General features: G+C 37.9%; 2 protein-coding genes and 1 pseudogene across 3 annotated transcripts; 1 reads left to right on the top strand and 2 right to left on the bottom strand.

Moving 5' to 3' along the window:
• Positions 1 to 474: 474 nt before the first annotated feature.
• Positions 475 to 4,140, bottom strand: LOC131975397 (C-reactive protein-like). Its single transcript, XM_059338062.1, has 5 exons — positions 4,085 to 4,140; positions 3,899 to 3,953; positions 2,809 to 2,908; positions 1,887 to 2,184; positions 475 to 1,295 (listed from the first exon to the last, which is right to left on the bottom strand). Exons 2-5 carry the CDS (start codon positions 3,951 to 3,953, stop codon positions 1,077 to 1,079), a joined length of 672 nt encoding a protein of 223 aa, XP_059194045.1. The 5' UTR covers positions 4,085 to 4,140; the 3' UTR covers positions 475 to 1,076.
• Positions 4,141 to 5,061: 921 nt separating this feature from the next.
• LOC131974948 (C-reactive protein-like) lies at positions 5,062 to 6,780 on the bottom strand (annotated as a pseudogene).
• Positions 6,781 to 8,749: 1,969 nt separating this feature from the next.
• LOC131975393 (NLR family CARD domain-containing protein 3-like) lies at positions 8,750 to 19,767 on the top strand. Of its 2 annotated transcripts, XM_059338058.1 has the most exons (4): positions 8,750 to 8,886; positions 15,140 to 15,256; positions 16,959 to 17,188; positions 17,975 to 19,767. In XM_059338058.1, the coding sequence occupies exons 1-4, from the start codon at positions 8,756 to 8,758 to the stop codon at positions 19,765 to 19,767; spliced, it is 2,271 nt and encodes a 756-aa protein (XP_059194041.1). In that variant the 5' UTR covers positions 8,750 to 8,755. The 2 variants fall into 2 exon arrangements, with proteins under 2 accessions (XP_059194041.1, XP_059194042.1); XM_059338059.1 differs by lacking the exon at positions 15,140 to 15,256.
• Positions 19,768 to 19,877: the final 110 nt, after the last annotated feature.

Raw genomic sequence — 19,877 nt, 5'->3', positions numbered from 1 at the left:
CAAAGTAAACTTAGCTTTTACTCAAGTTTTACTCTTTCTTACTTAAGGCATTACTGTTTACATGTACATTAAAACACTGATGGGTGACCATAATCACTCCTCGTCTCCACACTGGCTTTGATGTGAAAACTTTGTCGAAAAATCTTAATGGTGTCTAAACCCACTTGATTTAGGTAAAACAAGACTAAATGAATGACTGAATCTTAAATGTTTACATAGAGGGAGGAAAGATCATTTCCCCCCCTCATCTCCTACCACACAGTCATGTTAGGAAGATATTGAATTAATTTAAGTCAGAACTAATACTTTAACCTGAACGCCACCAACCCTCTGGCAGATACATATATTGTAGAAAGAAACTGTAAATACGAACATTATCAAGAACATTAACATGTCAAGATTTCCACTTTCAGACAGTCCTTGAATGGAAAGTTTCTGTTAGAAAAAGTTACCAAACAAAGCTTAAAATTGTGATATTTGTGTCAAAATCACTTTATTTTAATTCATTATGTCTCATTTAAAACAAAAATAAACAGTTTGGAATAACTAGATCCTGTTAAAAACATTAAATTCTGTTTACACAGAGCAGAGAGGAGAGGACAGGAGAGACTGCAAGTAGAGGTGTAAATAATATAAATACCTCAATATGTATAGCATGTGGAGACCTAATTTTTTTCACAATGTTCAGGAAAATCGGGAGCACTTGGGAAAGTGTTGTATATATAAATTCAATTTCATTCAATTAAAAAAAAAAAATAGCAGTGACATTCAACTTGCGTTTTTTTTTCTTTTATGATTTAAGTCATTATAAAGGTGTTATACTGCGCAAAAGACATTTCTGATTTGTTCCCCCTTTTAGCCATGATTGTGCTGATTCCATAGAGCTGCAGAACTTATATATTGCAGTGAAATACAAGGACACAGTGAGTAAAATGTAAAAAGAACAGTTTGGAGTTCAGATTAATAAACAGTAATCATAAAGTGCTGACATTGGTAACTCATACTTCACATCGGACATCAAGCACAGAAAATTTCATTTTTGAATCTCATTATATGGATGGCTTGGTTTTTAAAGTTTAGGTGCAGGACGTTTGTTTATCTTCTATCAGCACTCTGTCAAAAATCTGGAAATCCAGCGCACTCCAGTTGAGCACGTTCCCCGGAGTGAAGCTTAGATCATCCATGTACTTCTGGATTTCGCAGCCGGAGAGGGCGTAGTCCCACATGTGGAGATCAGACATCATGCCAACGAAACACTGCTTCAGGTTAAACCCCCCACCGTGGGAATCCTGCTCCTGTAGATTGAAGTGAAAAAAAGGTTAAATGAAATCTATACATTAGAGACACACAATACCTCAAAAATCAGCATATGCAGCAAAAAAGGCCATTAACCCATAAGAACTGTGACAAGAAGTGACTTCTCCAAAATATGGGTGTGACTGGAAACAGAAATGTGAAAAAGTAGCGAATTTCAAAAACTTGAAATTTTTTTTTAACAATTCTTAACTGTTAATAGGATGTCCTGTGTTACATTTAACTTGTTCTCACCATATTTCCTGAACAAATTAAAGTCACAATTTTGATAAATGTTATGGAGATGCAAACAAAAAGGCAGATTTGTGTTTCTGTAAGCAGAAAATGTGTCATTTATTAAAATTTTAAAATAAGAGATATTGTAAAAATAAATACCATAAACGGCCATTGTAACGTATATGTCACATCACAGATCTTTGACATTTAGGGTTAGTATTAAAAAAAAAAAAAAAAAAGAAATGTGTTTTATGTGGTCCACTTGGTCTGTGGTATATCCCCCATAATTTTTCTAAAAGGATAACTGCGTCTGGGTTCTTATGGGTTAAATACGATGCTTATTAATGCAACTGTACCTGTCCTAAGATAATTATAGTGTTTCCTCTGATGCTTGATCCAGAGGTGACATATTTCCTAATCAAAGGTAGACTGTCAAACCACAGCTGCACCAGTCCGGTTGTAGAGTCCCATGTGGTACAGATGGAGTGCCACATGTTGGGCTTGTAGTCCAGCCCTCCATATTCTGACTTTTTATCCTTGATATGGGGCTCCATCTCTTTGTTTGTTTCGTCCCAGAAAATCAGTAGGGAATTGGCATTAGTCGTTGTGGCCATAGAAAAAAGGACGTGGTCTCTTTTGATGTCTGTAAAGGACCTGTGGACATTGCAAAGACATTATCATGCACAGTTCTTTTTTTTTTTTTTACAGTCAGAGATACACTACTGGTCAAAAGTTTTAGAACACACCAACTTTTCCAGAATTTAATTGAAAATGATGCAGTTTAATGTCTCAGTGTACTCTGAAATTAATGCACATTTGCAACATTTAAAATTCTTTATTGAGCATGATAGTGTTTTGAAAGTAAAAAAAAAAAGATTCAAAATCACATTTTATGTTGGACTGAAGGACTAAAAAAAGACACAAAATGACAAAAAAAAAGACACAAAATGACTTACAAAGACATGAAAAGAATTTTAAAAAAATGGACAAAATAGCCCAAGACTCCATAGAGTTAAGTTGTTAACCCATTTCTTGTTCCCTGAAAAAGGCCTACTTGTATAATTCTGAAATGTACATTATTTTTCAGTTTTTGTTAACCTTACCTTTTTTTATTTACCTCTGGCAGTTCACCACTTACCTTTGTACCCTTTCAAGCTGTTCATTTGACTTGAACTGCTTGAATTTCAATAAAAAACTGGAAAAATGGGGGTGTTCTAAAACTTTTGACCGGTAGTGTATATTGGTTTTTTAAAATTAATTTTGTACATTCAGTGTCACCTGTGACAGACGGTTACAGCACTGAAATCCCGTGTTGAGGTCATTTGCACACGAGCTGTGGAGGTTTGTTGTGGGAAGGTGAACATTTTACCGGACAGATCTGAAAAGAGAGAGGGGGAAAATTGTATAACTTTGATTGTTAACATTATTAATATTGTAAGCATTGCTTCACATACACTGTAAAAAATGTTTGTAGAAATTACAGTAAAACACTGTCAAATTGCATCAGGAATGGGGGGTAAAATTAAAAATTGTACCGTAAATCAAGGAATAGCACAATTTTTACTTTTACTGTCATGAACTGTAGGAAACGCACAGTTTTGCTGTAAAAATATAACATTTTCATGTAAAGTTAATGGAGATTTGCCATGATGTGTGAATGAATGACACAATTACTTTAAAAATAACGAGAATATTCAGTCTAAATTAGTTTTTGCTGATATTTAAATTTACAGTAGAAAACCCCCTCACTGTATTTTTTTACGGTGAAGTTCTGGCAACCACAGCTGCCGGTAATTTACCGTAAATTTAACAGATTATTTTTTTACAGTGTACCATTAGTTCATATTTGTATGTTGTTTTTAAGCACCATTTATCTCTAATGAAAGCCTTTTTTGATACTGTTAAGTTCAGTATCTATACATATTGCACAAGCTTATATGAAGGTAAATTCCTCCACAAATGGAATCATTTGTATTATTAATGAAATTATAAGTCAGTTATTCAATCATAAAATCATTCAAGTTTGATTTTTAGACATAATACCCTGTTGTTTACTTTTCTCTTGGCTTGTTAGATTTGTTAGTAGTCATTGTTATTCTGTGGAAACATGTAAAAAGTATGCAAAAAGGGACAAAATGAAATAATTGGGACCAGCACCATAGAAAATGCCTATAGATAATAGACAGCATTGGTCATTCAGGTAACATATTTTGGCAAAAAGTCAAAAGTATTCTTAAGTCTTCTAAAAAAGCTCCCTAAAAGGGTATTGCATGACAGGTGTGAAATAAAAGCCCATTTAAAGGTAAATAGCTGCTGACTGCTGCAAACCCCAGCATTTATTTTGTTAAATAAGGATTTTATTTTTTACCTCGAGGATGTGCAGCACATCCTGATAACATCGCCAACAGCAGGAAAAACTTCATCTGATGCAAAGACAAAAAGACACTGTTAAAACACTCATTGATTTTGTTCCAATTATACTTTTGAGTTGCTACTAATAAAATTCACAATTACATATAAATTCATATATATTGCTGTTTGTCATAGATCTTACCTTGAAATCGGAGTTGGGATTGTGTGTGCGTGGTGTGAATAGGATTGTGAGTTTTGTGCTCTCACTGCTGTGTCTCTTTGTTAACTTCCTTTGTCCACTTCTTCATTTTTTGATCTCAGATCCCTGTTGTGTAAAAAAAGCCGTTATCCAATACACACTGCTTTTCACTGAATCAACAGAATTCACAGTGAAATGCCATCCTTATGTTGAAATGATTCTGTATTGTACAAGCATTTGTGATTCATAAACATTAAGCTTGTATCATGTGTTCTTACCGCACACACACACACACTTTACGATCTGATGTCTCACTTTAACATGTTATAGGTTTTCTTTTTAATTGTATGCTTTAAATTCTGTTTTATGTAAAGTACATAGAGTTGTCCTGTGTATGAAATGTGCTATATAAGTAAAGCTGCCTTGCCTTTTTTGTGCAGTGTAGGACAGATGCCATCTCAGCACAGTTTTCACTGGGCAGTAGTCTCTTTCTTTGCACTTCTTTGGTGTTTTCTTTCATCTAACGTGGGTAAACTGAGGTTATCTTTATTTATATCATATTTTTAACATGGAACTGTTCCTGAATCTCTCGCCTAAATCTGAATTTAAATATGTATGTGAGCCAAATGTATGTTTTTTGTTTTTGTCATGTATGTGTTCCTGTTTTGTCTTTTGAAAATTTAATAAACACATATTTAAAAAACAAACAAACATGGAACTGTATGCTGCATTGCATGTGTAACAGGCTTGCACTGAATATACCCTTTAAAGTGAGAACCAGTTATTTCAATGTTGCAAAAGCATCATTTTGATAATCGATACAGAACAGACGGTCATAAAACAGAGAAGGGAGGGGAGAGAGAGGGATGCTTAAAATTTCACTTTTTTATTAATAAGAAATGATTTGATACAAAGAATTGTCTTTATAGTACAGTTTTTTTGATTTTGAAAGACATTTATAGTTGGGGTTTTTTTTAAGATTAGTAACAGATCATTTCTTTATTTTCCAACAGCACTTGGCCTGTCTTCTGGAACTCCAGTGCACTCCAGTTGAGCACATTTCCTGGACAGAAGTTTAGTTCTTCCATGTACTTCTGGATCTCACAACTGGGAAGGGTGAAGTCCCACATGTGGACATCAGACAGCATGCCAACGAAAGACTGATTCGAGTCAAATCCTCCACCATGGGAATCCTGCTCCTGTAGAGATGGTAGATACATAATATTAATATTGATCAACATCTATCTTCATTAACAGTAGGGATGGGTACCGAATTCGGTACTTTTATAGGTACCGACCGAATTCCGTCGGTACTACTGAGTACCGATTCATGTAAAATCAAACGGTACCATGTTTCGGTACCTTAACGGCGTTAACTTTAAACTGATCATTGATTTCAACCTGTTTTCATTTAACGTCTTTGATTAACAAGCGTGCTGACGATCGCACTATTTTTAATTTTTTTATTTACCTCCTCGTCTGGTCCTGTCTGCTCACCGCGGCCACTAGCCACTAGCTGCTGCCCTCTTCCAACCCGGCGCAGAGACGAACAGCCGGCTCTAGGCCTGCTAGCCGCCAGCTGCTATCTCTCCAATGTCTCTACCCGGGCTTGGCCTTCGTCTGCCTCCAGATTGGACCTTCCTTACTCCGTTTGCTCTCTCCATTCTTCTGTAGACAAGTCATTAACAGCTAGCAGCTAGCTGCTGCATCTCTGGTTCTCCGCTCAGGAATATTACCTGCCACTTTACTCCAAACTGCCTCGCTGAAATTAAATCCCTCAGACTCCTGCGTCATCCTCGATATGTTCACAGAGCAGCCCGACTCAACTTTGTTTATTCCAACCATGCCATGCCCACAATACTGTCTGACCGGTGCTGCGCCGCACAGCTACGACGTCATCACAACAAATCACACGTGCATTTGCAACCTTTTTTTTTTCTCCTCCGTGCACTTGCCACCTGAGAGCGCTCCTCTGCATTCTTTGATAACACTGCAACCTTCATGTTACAAAATGCACGTTCACTCAACAATAAGGCACTGCTCATCCTGGATTTTATATTGTTTTGATATATTTTTTAAAGTTATTATTATTTTGAGAAATAAATATGTTGAATTGAAAAAAATAGATTTTATTATTAAACAAATTAACATTTATTACCACATAAACAAACTCAAAAGTACCGAAAATTGGTACCGTTGAGTACCGGTACCGATTCCCAGGTACCGGGTATCGGTACCGTATCGGTGCAAATGTGAAAGGTACCCATCCCTAATTAACAGTGACATAAACAGTGCAATAAGCTGTACCTGTCCTAAGATAATGATAGTGTGTCCTTGGATGTTTGATCAGCCTTGGTATATTTCCTAATTGAAGTTTGTCCATCAAACCACAGCTGCACCAGCCCAGACTCAGAGTCCCATGTGGAACAAAGAGAGTGCCACATGTTCAACTTGTATTCATGCTCTGTATATTCTACATAACTGTTTCTGGCAAAGACGTTGATCGCATCCTTTGGAGCATGTCTGAAGATCATGAAGTCATTGTCTTTAGAGGGAGTGGCCAGAGAGAAAAGGATGTGATCTCTCTTGAGGTCTGTGAAAAACCTGTTGGCAGTGAAAATCAGTTGTTATGTGTTTTGCCCTTTCACAGTGGTGGATACCAACCTGGTCTCACAGAAATCCGTGGCTCTCCACTCCATTGAGGCTGAAAAATCTATTATTTAGTAGAAGAATTGACACTTTTTTTCCCAGAATTTTCCAGAATTTCCAGAAAATTAGAGGCTTATTTTAAAATCGCCCAGCTATTTTTCAGGCCTCAATGGGTTAAATAAACTACAATGTATACAGAATAGAGCTGCCCGCACAATACTAAAGTGTGACTACAGGACAAATATTATCTCTATGCACAAGGAACTTAATTTGTTATTGGTCAAAGACAGACTAGTGTACTCACTGCTAATTGTTATTAGAAATATATGCGTCCTAAAAGCACCTTTTATTTTGTTTAAAAACCTTGCTTTTAGTGCAGAGAGTCATAAATATATCAGCAGACATGCAGCTGTAGGAAACTTTACATTACCTAAAGCAAGATCTAACGCCATCAAGCGCACAGTTCTGTATAGAGGTATGAAAGAGTGGAATTCACTGCCTAGAAATATCAAACTCACCACTAACATAAAGCAATTCAAAATATTAATAAAACAGCATTTATCAAAATAAGAAAACATGGTATATTTATATGTATGTAGTATATTTCTATAGATATATGATATGTGTTATTATAATGTATATGCTGTAGAACTAATGTGTATATACAACATATGTATTATGTGTTAGTAGATTTTATAATGATGTATACATATATGATATGTAGAAATGTGTGTAATATGGATTAATATGTGAATAATTTTTGTTTTGTTTTTAATTTTTTATTATGTTTTGTGTTTTCAACTGTATATTTGATGCTGTTGGACCCCAGGAAGAATAGCTGTGGCTTTGCTGCAGCTAATGGGGATCTTAATAATAAACTAAACTAAACTAAACATATCACACAATACATAATCATTCATCATATTTCTCAGCAGGGAGAGAAAACTGCATGTTAGTAAACATGTTGCAGTAAGTACAGGGTCAGGTCTACCTTTAACTTCAAGTCACTGAGCTAAACAGACAATTTTCTGATCTTTGAGAACCCAGAAGGTCCTCTAGTCACACTTCCAGCTGTTCTGAAGGTATTTACAGACCCCACAAACACTCTGCTGAACATCTGGAGACAAAATATTCAGTCTGTTGCTAAATTAACCAGCTTCTTTCCAAATCCAGGTCGCTGGAAATCAGATATCGTCACTCTTTTTGTTAAACACAAAATGAAAATATGACTAGAATACTACTATAATATAATACTATTATATTTTTTGATTATATTTAATGTACAAACTAAACAATGAGACGTGAAATTTCTGGCTACTGTTTTTGTTAGGATCATGAAAAAGAGTTTTGACTCAGGAAACTTAAAATCTTTCATAATGCAACAAACAGAATCATTCCAGTTCTCTAAATGAGAACAATATAGAAAAGGTGTTTAAGTCGTAGACTAAGTAAATGTGATATAACATGATTTACACATTAAGATGAGAAAACAACATTTCCATTTTAAAAGTTGTTTTAATTAAACCTGTTCAGGACAAGAGGAACGTATCATGTTCAAAAGCTGATCTGTGTGAGCGCACACGCACACAAACACACACACACACTGATGTAAATGGAGAGGGGAGGAGCAACACTAACTACGTCAAAGTGAAACTGAAAGTTTCAGTCAGCTCAGACTCCATTTTGACTGACACAACAGAACAGGAAGGAGGACAACTTGAAGCTGAGGCGAGGTGAGTTTTAATCCAGCACACAAAGTCATGATGGCTGAAAAAAACACAGTAGACCTGCTGTAAACAAAGAAAACAAGCACAGAGTTAATGAGAGTGGAGAGCTGAGTGGTTTTATTGTACTGTATGCTGTGTGTGTGTGTGTGTGTGTATGTGTGTGTGTGTGTGTGTGTGTGTGTGTTACTTCCTCTTCTCCAAGGCCTGGCGTGATGCATGAACAAACTTGTTCTCTTTTAATGTTCTGTTAACAGTCAGTGTTACTGTTTTACCTCTCAGACTGACTTCAGATCAGAAGATGAATAATTTTATGGAGGAAGAGGAGGACGGAGCAGAGTCTCTATTTTCAGGCTGTCTGTCTATGAAGAGTGACCGGTCCATGATTCAACCTCTGACCTTCAGTAATGAACCTGGACCCTCAGACACAAAGTAAGAACTGCTACTGACTCATTTTTATGACTCATTTTCAGTTTTATCTGCAAATGTTTTTGTCATGACAGAGACAAAAGAAATCATTTGTTCCATCTTCCTCTTTAAATCAGTGACAGCTGTTAGTCAACTAGAAAACCTGTAATCCAATCTAAGAGGACTGATCCAAACTATTAACCCTCCTTATGATCTGCAGTAACTGTAGTTTGTGTATTTAGATCTTTCTTCAAATAACCCAACCCTATCAATGTCATATTCATGTGATACGACTGAAACTATTTTTATGTTCGCAGATTTCAGTACAGACAGAGAGCAGAGTCTGTATTTCCAGGCTGTCAGTCTATGAAGAGTGACTGGTCCATGTTTGACCCTCCATACTTCAGTAATACCGCAGACACAAAGTAAGAACTGCTACTAACTCATTTTTTTATGACTCTTTTTCAGTTTTGTCTGCCAATGTTTTGTTGATTTCGTGTTTGTGAACCTTTTGTGACACAGAAAAGAGAAATAATTTGTTCCTTCTTCCTCTTCATATAAATGACAACTGTTCCTCACCTAGAACAGTGATTCTCAACTAGGGGGTCGCGGCCCATCCTGAGATGTGTGAGTTATAAAAAGTTGATTGGTAAAAGTTTACAAAACAAATAGACATTCCTGACGCTGCACTTTTACTTTGAAGGGCATATATTTCCCATTACACAGTGCCTCTGAATAGCCTGTTGGTTGATAACAGAATGCTGTTCAGTAAGTTCTGTTTCCCCTGATAGGGTGTAGGGGTATCTGGTTGCAGATACAAATTGCCTCCAGCAGGGGGTACCAAGATATGTAGAGGTAAAAACTAATTTAGCTCAATTTTGCTATTAGAAATTGATTAAATTAATATTTAACACTTTAAATGAATTAAAGTTATTTACTTAGAAAGAGGAAAGAAAGCAAATCACAGTAAATCAGTCTCATAAAGTTAACAAATTATCAATTTGGAACATTGATTATTAATTATGAATATAATTATAATCAAATTACCTTATTAATATTTAGTAACAGTTGAAGGAATTTTGGAGTTCTTTTCATTGCAGAGGTTTAGCGAATCACTCATTCATGTGCAACATTAAAAGGAGAAGCATATTAATCCAATAAGATATTTATTCTAAAACAAAGTAAAGCAAGCAAACACACAATAACTAATCTAAAAGACTATTTAAAGTGGAAATGTGGGTGAAAGATTATGTGTAACAAAATGGCAGACCAAGGGCGGTCATTTCAGAAAATCAAAATGGCAGAACCCCTTATTTCTTGGAGAACAATAGACCATGAGGCCTTGAAAGTATATGTGTTTGTAGGAAGCCAGATTAAAAGTATATTTTATGTAGATTCGTGTGTGAGCAAATCAAATGAGTTATAGTTCACAGTTTACATGTACAATTTAAGGTATGTAGAGCAAGATTATTCATACAACTTCAAATGATCTGGCTACACAAAATATCACAACAAATATACTTAAACACACAACAGATCAACACCATTGATTAAAGCTTAACAAACTTGTTCTTGCTTGTACTAACTGCCCAGTACTAAGCTAGAATCAGCTCCTGGTTGGGTTTTGGTGTTTCCAGAGTTATTTGCTGTTATTGGCTTCAAAAGCTTGGTGAAGGTCTCTGTGATTATATCCAGTATAGATCACAGGCAGGAAACTTAGAAGCGTGGTGGTGGGCCCAAGCTTGGTTTGGGGCCTTGCCGGCCTTCCCTTAGAGCTGGAGAGAGGGAGATTGTCTGGTCTACCTTCTGGAGTGCAGACCAGGACAGCAGCCGTGCTGACCCTCTGAGGGGCCGAGGAGAAGAGAGTGAGAGAATAGCCGCAGGAGACTTTTATGTCTCTACCTAGGTGTTGTACTTCCTGGCAGGGCTAGCCAATGAGAGTGTAGATGCAGATACCTGAGGGGGTGGGGGTCGTTTGTCTTGGTTTGGGGTGAACAAAGAAAGGCACGCATCTTGAGAATCATGGAATCAAGAAATTGCTGCCACAATTCTTAATGCATTCAGTCCATAAATCCAAATGAAACTTGTGGGATGCCTGTGACCCCTACAGGGTCATCTCTGCTACACTTACAAGATAAAGCATAAATCTGTAATTCAAGATAAGTTTGGCTTTTTATTTACATGCAGTTAAATGTGTATTATTAAAACTTGATAAGCACTAGTGGTGTCAACAATAATCGATTCGGCGATGCATCGCAATGCGGGGCATGCACGATTCAGCATGATGCGGCAAAGTGCCATAATCGATTATGTTTATTTCCTGGCCTCCAGTGGAAAGTTTTGGGGTACAGGGTGGGAATTTCACATTCTGGCCTTGATGCCCTGTGAAAAAATGTTCAATTTACGGCCAAGGTGGCCTTTGCGCCCCTGTCAAAGTTCCAGTAAACACAACGCTAACCCGACCCACTGCCCGTCCTTCAAGACGGGTGCGCATCAACACATGGCTAATTTGAATATTCAATGAGCCATGTGTTGATGCAGCACAGGTAAGCTAGCGGGACAAGCTGTTTTGATATGTTGTGACTGAAGTATGTGGTAGTATTTGACAGAACTTAACATTTACGTTTTTATAGAAAGTACTATTGATAGGTAATTACCATTGTATTTTCCTATTTAAAGTCGACTCGTTAACGTTACATTTTTGCGTCATGAAAACTAGCGATAGCTAGCTAGGTGGGATAGCGCTAACTTCTTCCCTACCTCAGGGACAAGGGGTCGACATTTAGCTGATGTAATTTCACCTCAGCAGGTTCCTTTCTTATGGCAGGAGGAGGAATTTCTCTTTCTTTACTCTTGAGTTTCTGAACTCAGGCAGGAGATTCATCTTGCCATCTTTCCAAAATATATGCATTTGCCGTCTTTTCAAAACAGGTTCATTTGTCATTTTCCAAAAAGGTCCTTTCTAATATATTTAATATATTGTGCATTAATGTTTCTTGGTGAATGAGAATGTTAAGGTATTAATCTGAAAGGTAAAACCAGCGTAATTTAACCAAACAGCCTTTATGCCCTGTCATGTGGCCTTTGTGCCCTTAAAATAAGTGTGAACAGGAAGGCCAAATGGCCTTGCCCCTAAAATGACGAAATTCCAAGCCTGGTGGGGGCAATTGCTCTGACGCTAGTTTGGAGTTTAACACGGCTTTAAACTCCAACTCCAAACTACAACTCCAGTTTAAAACTGTGTTAAACTCCAAACTAGTGACAGAGCAGAGTGGATGATACACACATAGCAGCCAGTAAAATCTATTGTTATTAGGCCTATCTGACTGCTTGTATTGCCTCATGACTGACGAAAAATGTCCCTTGTTGTGTGCAGTAGAATTGTGATGCATCGCAATGCATCGTAGAATCGAATTGAATCGAATCGTTACCTGGTGAATCGTAATCGAATCGAATTGTGAGGGCAGTGCCAATGCACACCCCTAATAAGCACGAAGAGGTAACAAGTGTTTATCTGTAATCCAAAATAATTTTCGCTTTTTGTTCTCCTAAAGATAACAAAAGTCGTCATCAAGTTAAATATATATTATTGAAACTTGATGAGCATAACCAGTTAACTTGTTTAAAAAGCATGTGTACCTGTGTACAGATAGAAACCTTGTAAGCTCACTCTAAAGTTAAGTCTGCCTTTAGCTTAGTTGCACCCTTGTTGCACCTTGTGTGTGTTTATTTCATCTTTTAAACAGTGCATGAAGGCATTGTGTATTGCTCCAGTTTTCTTGCTAAATAAATTTGGATGTTTAACAATTTTCAGAAATTTGTGTTGCAACTTCATGTCTGAGGAAAAAGCAGGGTCCTGAGACTGACCAGTTTAGAACCACTGATTTAGACAACCTGTAATCCAATCTAAGAGGACTAATCCAAACTATTAACCCTCCTTATGATCTGCAGTAACTGTAGTTTGTGTATTTAGATCTTTCTTCAAATAACCCAACCCTATAAATGTCATATTCATGTGATACGACTGAAACTATTTTTATGTTCGCAGATTTCAGTACAGACAGAGAGCAGAGTCTGTATTTCCAGGCTGTCAGTCTATGAAGAGTGACTGGTCCATGTTTGACCCTCCATACTTCAGTAATACCTCAGACACAAAGTAAGAACTGCTACTAACTCATTTTTTTATGACTCTTTTTCAGTTTTGTCTGCCAATGTTTTGTTGATTTCGTGTTTGTGAACCTTTTGTAACACAGACAAGAGAAATAATTTGTTCCTTCTTCCTCTTTATATCAATGACAACTGTTCCTCACCTAGAACAGTGATTCTCAACTGGGGGGTCGCTGCCCATTCTGAGATGTGTGAGTTATAAAAAGTTGATTGGTAAAAGTCTCCAAAACAAATAGAAGGCCTTTGAAGGGCATATATTTCCCATTACACAGTGCCTCTGAATAGCCTGTTGGTTGATAACAGAATGTGGTTCAGTAAGTTCTGTTTCCCCTGATAGGGTCATCTCTGCTACACTTACAAGATAAAACATGAATCTGTAATTCAAGATAAGTTTGGATTTTTATTTACATACAGTTAAATGTGTATTATTGAAGCTTGATAAGCACCAAGAGTTAACTTGTTTAAAAGTGTTTATCTGTAATCCAAAATAATTTTGGCTTTTTGTTCTCCTAAAGACAACAAAAGTCATCATAAAGTTAAATATATATTATTGAAACTTGATGAACATCAACAGTTAACTTGTTTAAAAAGCATGTGTACCTGTGTACAGATAGAAACCTTGTAAGTTCACTCTAAAGTTAAGTCTGCCTTTAGCTTAGTTGCACCTTTGTTGCACTTTGTGTGTGTTTATTTCATGTTTTAAACAGTGCGTGAAGGCATTGTGTATTGCTCCAGTTTTCTTGCTAAATAAATTTGAATGTTTAACAATTTTCAGAAATTTGTGTTGCAACTTCATGTCTGAGGAAAAAGCAGGGTCCTGAGACCGACCAGTTTAGAACCACTGATTTAGACAACCTGTAATCCAATCTAAGAGGACTAATCCAAACTATTAACCCTCCTTATGATCTGCAGTAACTGTAGTTTGTGTATTTAGATCTTTCTTCAAATAACCCAACCCTATAAATGTCATATTCATGTGATACGACTGAAACTATTTTTATGTTCGCAGATTTCAGTACAGACAGAGAGCAGAGTCTGTATTTCCAGGCTGTCAGTCTATGAAGAGTGACTGGTCCATGTTTGACCCTCCATACTTCAGTAATACCTCAGACACAAAGTAAGAACTGCTACTAACTCATTTTTTTATGACTCTTTTTCAGTTTTGTCTGCCAATGTTTTGTTGATTTCGTGTTTGTGAACCTTTTGTAACACAGACAAGAGAAATAATTTGTTCCTTCTTCCGCTTTATATCAATGACAACTGTTCCTCACCTAGAACAGTGATTCTCAACTGGGGGGTCGCTGCCCATTCTGAGATGTGTGAGTTATAAAAAGTTGATTGGTAAAAGTCTCCAAAACAAATAGAAGGCCTTTGAAGGGCATATATTTCCCATTACACAGTGCCTCTGAATAGCCTGTTGGTTGATAACAGAATGTGGTTCAGTAAGTTCTGTTTCCCCTGATAGGGTCATCTCTGCTACACTTACAAGATAAAACATGAATCTGTAATTCAAGATAAGTTTGGATTTTTATTTACATACAGTTAAATGTGTATTATTGAAGCTTGATAAGCACCAAGAGTTAACTTGTTTAAAAGTGTTTATCTGTAATCCAAAATAATTTTGGCTTTTTGTTCTCCTAAAGACAACAAAAGTCATCATAAAGTTAATTATATATTATTGAAACTTGATGAACATCAATAGTTAACTTGTTTAAAAAGCGTGTGTACCTGTGTACAGATAGAAACCTTGTAAGCTCACTCTAAAGTTAAGTCTGCCTTTAGCTTAGTTGCACCCTTGTTGCACTTTGTGTGTGTTTATTTCATGTTTTAAACAGTGCATGAAGGCATTGTGTATTGCTCCAGTTTTCTTGCTAAATAAATTTGGATGTTTAACAATTTTCAGAAATTTGTGTTGCAACTTCATGTCTGAGGAAAAAGGAGGGTCCTGAGACCGACCAGTTGAGAACCACTGACTTATAAAACCTGTAATCCAATCTAAGAGGACTAATACAAACTATTAACCCTCCTCATGATCTGCAGTAACAGTAGTTTGTGTATTTAGAGCTTTCTTTAAATAAGAAAATGACTGAAATTATTTTTGTGTTTGCAGAGTTTCGTACAAACAGAGAGCAGAGTCTCTAGTGTCTGGCTGTCAGTCTATGAAGAGTGACTGGTCCATGTTTGACCCTCCATACTTCAGTAATCAACCTGGACCCTCAGACACAAAGTAAGAGAGTTTTACTACTCGCTGACCAAGAAATGTTAATGAATTGTGGAATGTTGTTAGAGAATCTTGGAGTGGAATAACAGCTGAAAGGTGACACAAGTTGGTTGACTCCATGCCACACAGATGTGAAGCAGTTATAAAAAAAACTGTGGTCATACAACTAAATATTAGTTTAGTGATTCTCAGGATTGCTAAATCCTAGAAACAAAAGTTTGTACAAAATAGTTTTGAGTTTGTAAAGTCAACGGCAGACACTGCTATATTTTTCAACACACCCCTTTCAACTAATTGCCCAATTGCACAGCCTTAACAGCGTGCATATCATGAATGCTGGGTCTTGTTGGTTTTCTGAGAATCTACTGCACCTACTGGTACCTTGATTGCCATGTAGCAATAAAAAAATATACTAAAAACCTGGACTAATCTGGTTAGTCACATTGGACTGTTCTTATTTTGAACACTATTGTATACAATTCATTTCCCAATATTTTTTTGGTACCGCTTCTCAGATCAGCTGTAATGACCAGCAGGTGCAATCTAGAATCAGTGCACATCATAATTGTGAAACGTGGTGAAAAAACAATCATATGAAATCTTTGCTCTCCTCAATATGTGTTGATAGTTTTTTCACAATGTACTTGTGTAGAATATGGTGAATAAAATTTAAGCTAAATGTTCCACTTATACTAACAAATCAGAGGTTGTCATCAAAAGTTTTGAATTATTAATAAGTGGAACTTTGAGCTTAGATTCTCTTCACCATTTATTGTTGGTGAAGCTCAAGAAGGAACAGGAACATCCATGGGCAGTGTTGATGTAAATGTTATCAGCTCATTAATGAGACACTTGTGTATATTTAAACCATGTCTCTTTCTAGAAAATCTGAATTATACGTGTCATGTCATCATTTGATAGTTTACAATCGAGACAGAAAGAAAACAAAAAAAACCTGTCTGGACTTTTAAATAAAATAATCTATTTATGGGAAATCCATGCCTCGTGTGAATTTGGGAGCAATTAAAACAAAAAATTGTCCAACAAGGCCGTCCCACAATGTTAACAGGAGCTAAAAATGAATCTGTACATCAACCCTGTGATTGTGATCTGCCCCAACATGTAACAGAGCCCTTCCAACACCCTTCAACCAGGGTAAATGAAAAATTGGGCGTTTTTGTTATAATCCTGCTGATAAACAGACAACAAAAACATAATCTCCTTGTGTAAGAAATAAAGTAATGAGTTCAACAAACTGTTTTCAGAATACCACAAATTTAAACTGCAACTGTAATGGAACACAGTAACTGATATTTAATATTTTAATGTATAGTCCTATTACTTGTATTCTGTTAATGTCCAACCTTGTTTTTGTGGCTACAATAGTTTAACATTTCCCATCTGGAAATGTTGAAGAAAATACTCACTGACTGCTACATTCCCAATGATGTGAAACTGAACACCTACAGTTACATATTTACATCCATTCTTTTAACATGAAATGTGAACAGGTGTAAAGTTTTTCTTATTTATTATGTTTTGGAAATAACTTTTTTCGTTAGTATATCTGTTAAGTTTATTTTGAAAGGAGTGTCAGTAGATATGATAACCGTAACTAATAAATGTAACACGCACAGTGTTTTGGATTAAATTGCAGCAGTATGGCAGAAAGTGTTTTCACTTTAGTGATAAAGAAATGTGTTGACAGAAAGAGGAAGAGGAGTGATGAGGAGGAGCAGCCGTCCTGCTGTGCTTCCTGTCAGGACGTCCTGAAGGATCCCGTCTCTACCAGCTGTGGACACTGGTTCTGCAGAGCGTGCATCAGCTCATACTGGGACCAGTCTGCTTCACCAGGAGACTCCTCCTGTCCCCAGTGTGGACAGAGATCCAGAAGCAGACTGGGACTGCAGACAGCCAGTCAGAGCAGCACTGAACAAAGTGAGACTGTCCCTCTGTCTGCTGATGTCTTCATGTCACATGTTTAACAGGCTCCTCTCACTGCAACAACCTCTGCTAACAAACATTCTCTGCTTCAGTTTAGAAGCTGCAGCTTTCAGCATGCTTGTCTCTTGCTGGTTTTACATGTAACAGGGTCCGGCCTGAGATGATCTCCTCCCTTAAACCAAAGCCATGTCTGTAACTAAACTGACTGGATCAACACGTGTGTCTCTGCTCCAACCAGAGAGAAAGTTCTCTGTGTTGAACTCTCAGTGCTTTAGGAGCTTCTTACTGAATCTTCGTGGTTTGGAGTTTATTTCTCCTCCTGTGTCCCAGTTTATACTTCAAGATATCAGCTTTATTTGACATTTTACTGATTTAAACCACTCAGTAATATGTGAAATAAAGCATTTCAGAGCCTTGTTAACTTACTGCAGATTTAAACAAACATCTCGTGTTGCTGCTGCTTCACATAAAAGTTTTCTAATGACAAAAGCTGCTGAGCTGCTAAGGCTCAGCCTCCTGCTGTCAATCAAACAACCAACACACAGTCAGAGGCTGAGAGGAAAAGGAGCATTTCTAATGTTCCCCCAGAAAACATATTTTCTTAAATATAAAAACAAAACAATAAATGTAAAAATCACTTTGATGTTATTTTTAAGCTCAAGAACAGATGACTACTTCATAAACTTTACTACTTTATATGTTCTTATATGGATTCTTCATGTTGGCAATAGATATAATGACTTTAACTCATTGCTTTTCATCTTCTCATCCTTTTTTTAGTGTCTGGCGGTCTGCAGGAGGTTTTAGATGAATATAAGATCAGTCTGAGGAGGAGATGTGAACGTGTGACTGAAGGAAGTGATGCAACAGGAAGTGGAACCCTCCTCAACAGGATCTACACTGAGCTCTACATCACAGAGGGACAGAGTGAAGAAGTTAATATCCAACATGAGGTGAGGCAGCTGGAGACAGCTTCCAAGAAGAAGACCGTCCACGACGCTCCAATCAAGTGCCAGGACATCTTTAAAGCCTTACCTGACCAACAGGGACACATCAGAGTGGTTCTGACGAACGGCGTCGCTGGCGTTGGAAAAACCTTCTCGGTGCAGAAGTTCAGTCTGGACTGGGCAGAGGGTTTGGAGAACCAAGATGTCAGTGTGGTGATTCTTCTTTCGTTCAGGGAGCTGAACTTGATCAGAGATGAGCAGTACAGTCTTCTGGAGCTGCTCCAGGTTTTCCATCCAACATTACAGAAGGTCCCAGCAGAGAAGCTCGCCGTCTGTAAACTTCTGTTCATCTTTGACGGCCTGGATGAAAGCAGACTTTCTCTGGATTTCAACAAGAAGAAAATTGTCTCTGATGTCACACAGAAGTCATCGGTCAACGTGCTGCTGACAAACCTCATCGAGGGGAATCTGCTTCCCTCGGCTCTCGTCTGGATAACTTCCCGACCTGCAGTGGCCAATCAGATCCCTCCTGCATGTGTTGACAGGGTGACAGAAGTACGAGGCTTCACTGACGCCCAGAAGGAGGAGTACTTCAGGAGGAGGGTCAGTGATGAAGAGCGCTCCAGCACAATCATCTCACACATCCAGACATCCAGGAGCCTCCACATCATGTGTCTGATCCCAGTCTTCTGCTGGATCACTGCTACAGTTCTGGACCACATGTTGACTACGGAGCAGAGAGGAGAGCTGCCCAAGACCCTGACTGACCTGTACTCACACTTCCTGCTGGTTCAGACCAAGAAGAAGAAGCAGAAGTATGCTGAGGGACATGAGACGAGTCCACAGGAGCTGATGGAGGCTGACAGAGAAGTTCTTCTGAAGCTGGGGAGGCTGGCGTTTGAACAGCTGCAGGAAGGAAACATCATGTTCTACCAAGAAGACCTGGAGCGCTGTGGTCTGGATGTCACAGAGGCCTCGGTGTACTCAGGAGTTTGTACAGAGATCTTCAAAAGAGAGAGTGTGATCTTCCAGAAAACAGTCTACTGCTTCGTTCATCTGAGCATTCAGGAGTTTCTGGCTGCAGTCTACCTGTTCCACTGTTACACCAACAGGAACACAGAGGTACTGAAGGCTTTTCTGGGAAAGAAATTTGTTGGTTCATCCCTGGATGACTTCCTGATGGGAGCACTGATGAAAGCCTTGAGGAGTGAAAATGGCCACCTGGACCTGTTTGTTCGCTTCCTTCATGGCCTCTCTCTGGAGTCCAACCAGAGACTGTTAGGAGGCCTGCTGGGTCACACAGACACCAGTCCAGAAGTCATCCAGAGAGTCATCAAGAACCTGAAGCAAAAGAGGATCAAAGTCTCTCCTGACAGAAGCATCAACATCTTCCACTGTCTGTTGGAGATGAACGACCTCTCAGTCCATCAGGAGATCCAAGAGTTCCTGAAGTCAGAGAACAGATCAAGGAAGAAACTCTCTCTGATCCACTGCTCAGCTCTGTCGTACATGCTGCAGATGTCAGAGGAGGTTCTGGATGAGTTTCACATGAGCAAGTACAACACGTCAGGGGAGGGAAAACGGAGACTGATTCCAGCTGTGAGGAACTGCAGGAAAGCTGTGTAAGTCCAGATGTGATCATCAACATTATACAGCAATGTAAAGCTGAAGCATCAGTGTGAGAGTTAAGATACACACTTTACACACATGCACAATATAAAACTTGGAAAACACAA

This window comes from Centropristis striata, chromosome 7 (assembly GCF_030273125.1).
Source record: "Centropristis striata isolate RG_2023a ecotype Rhode Island chromosome 7, C.striata_1.0, whole genome shotgun sequence".
NCBI classification, from domain to species: Eukaryota; Metazoa; Chordata; class Actinopteri; order Perciformes; family Serranidae; genus Centropristis; species Centropristis striata.
Note: the sequence above shows the minus strand (reverse complement) of the source record. Positions and strands in the feature narration are given on the sequence as shown.

What these genes read in the sequence shown, in the direction of transcription:
- LOC131975397 (XM_059338062.1), bottom strand. Translation starts at nt 3,953, where the DNA reads ATGAAGTTTTTCCTGCTGTTGGCGATGTTATCAGGATGTGCTGCACAT. An exon ending in ATGTGCTGCACATCCTCGAG is followed by an intron (nt 2,909 to 3,898) that starts GTAAAAAATAAA and finishes CTCTCTTTTCAG; the next exon opens with ATCTGTCCGGTAAAATGTTC. An exon ending in CTATAATTATCTTAGGACAG is followed by an intron (nt 1,296 to 1,886) that starts GTACAGTTGCAT and finishes TTCAATCTACAG; the next exon opens with GAGCAGGATTCCCACGGTGG.
- LOC131975393 (XM_059338058.1), top strand. Translation starts at nt 8,756, where the DNA reads ATGAATAATTTTATGGAGGAAGAGGAGGACGGAGCAGAGTCTCTATTT. An exon ending in CCTGGACCCTCAGACACAAA is followed by an intron (nt 8,887 to 15,139) that starts GTAAGAACTGCT and finishes TTGTGTTTGCAG; the next exon opens with AGTTTCGTACAAACAGAGAG. An exon ending in CCTGGACCCTCAGACACAAA is followed by an intron (nt 15,257 to 16,958) that starts GTAAGAGAGTTT and finishes ATGTGTTGACAG; the next exon opens with AAAGAGGAAGAGGAGTGATG.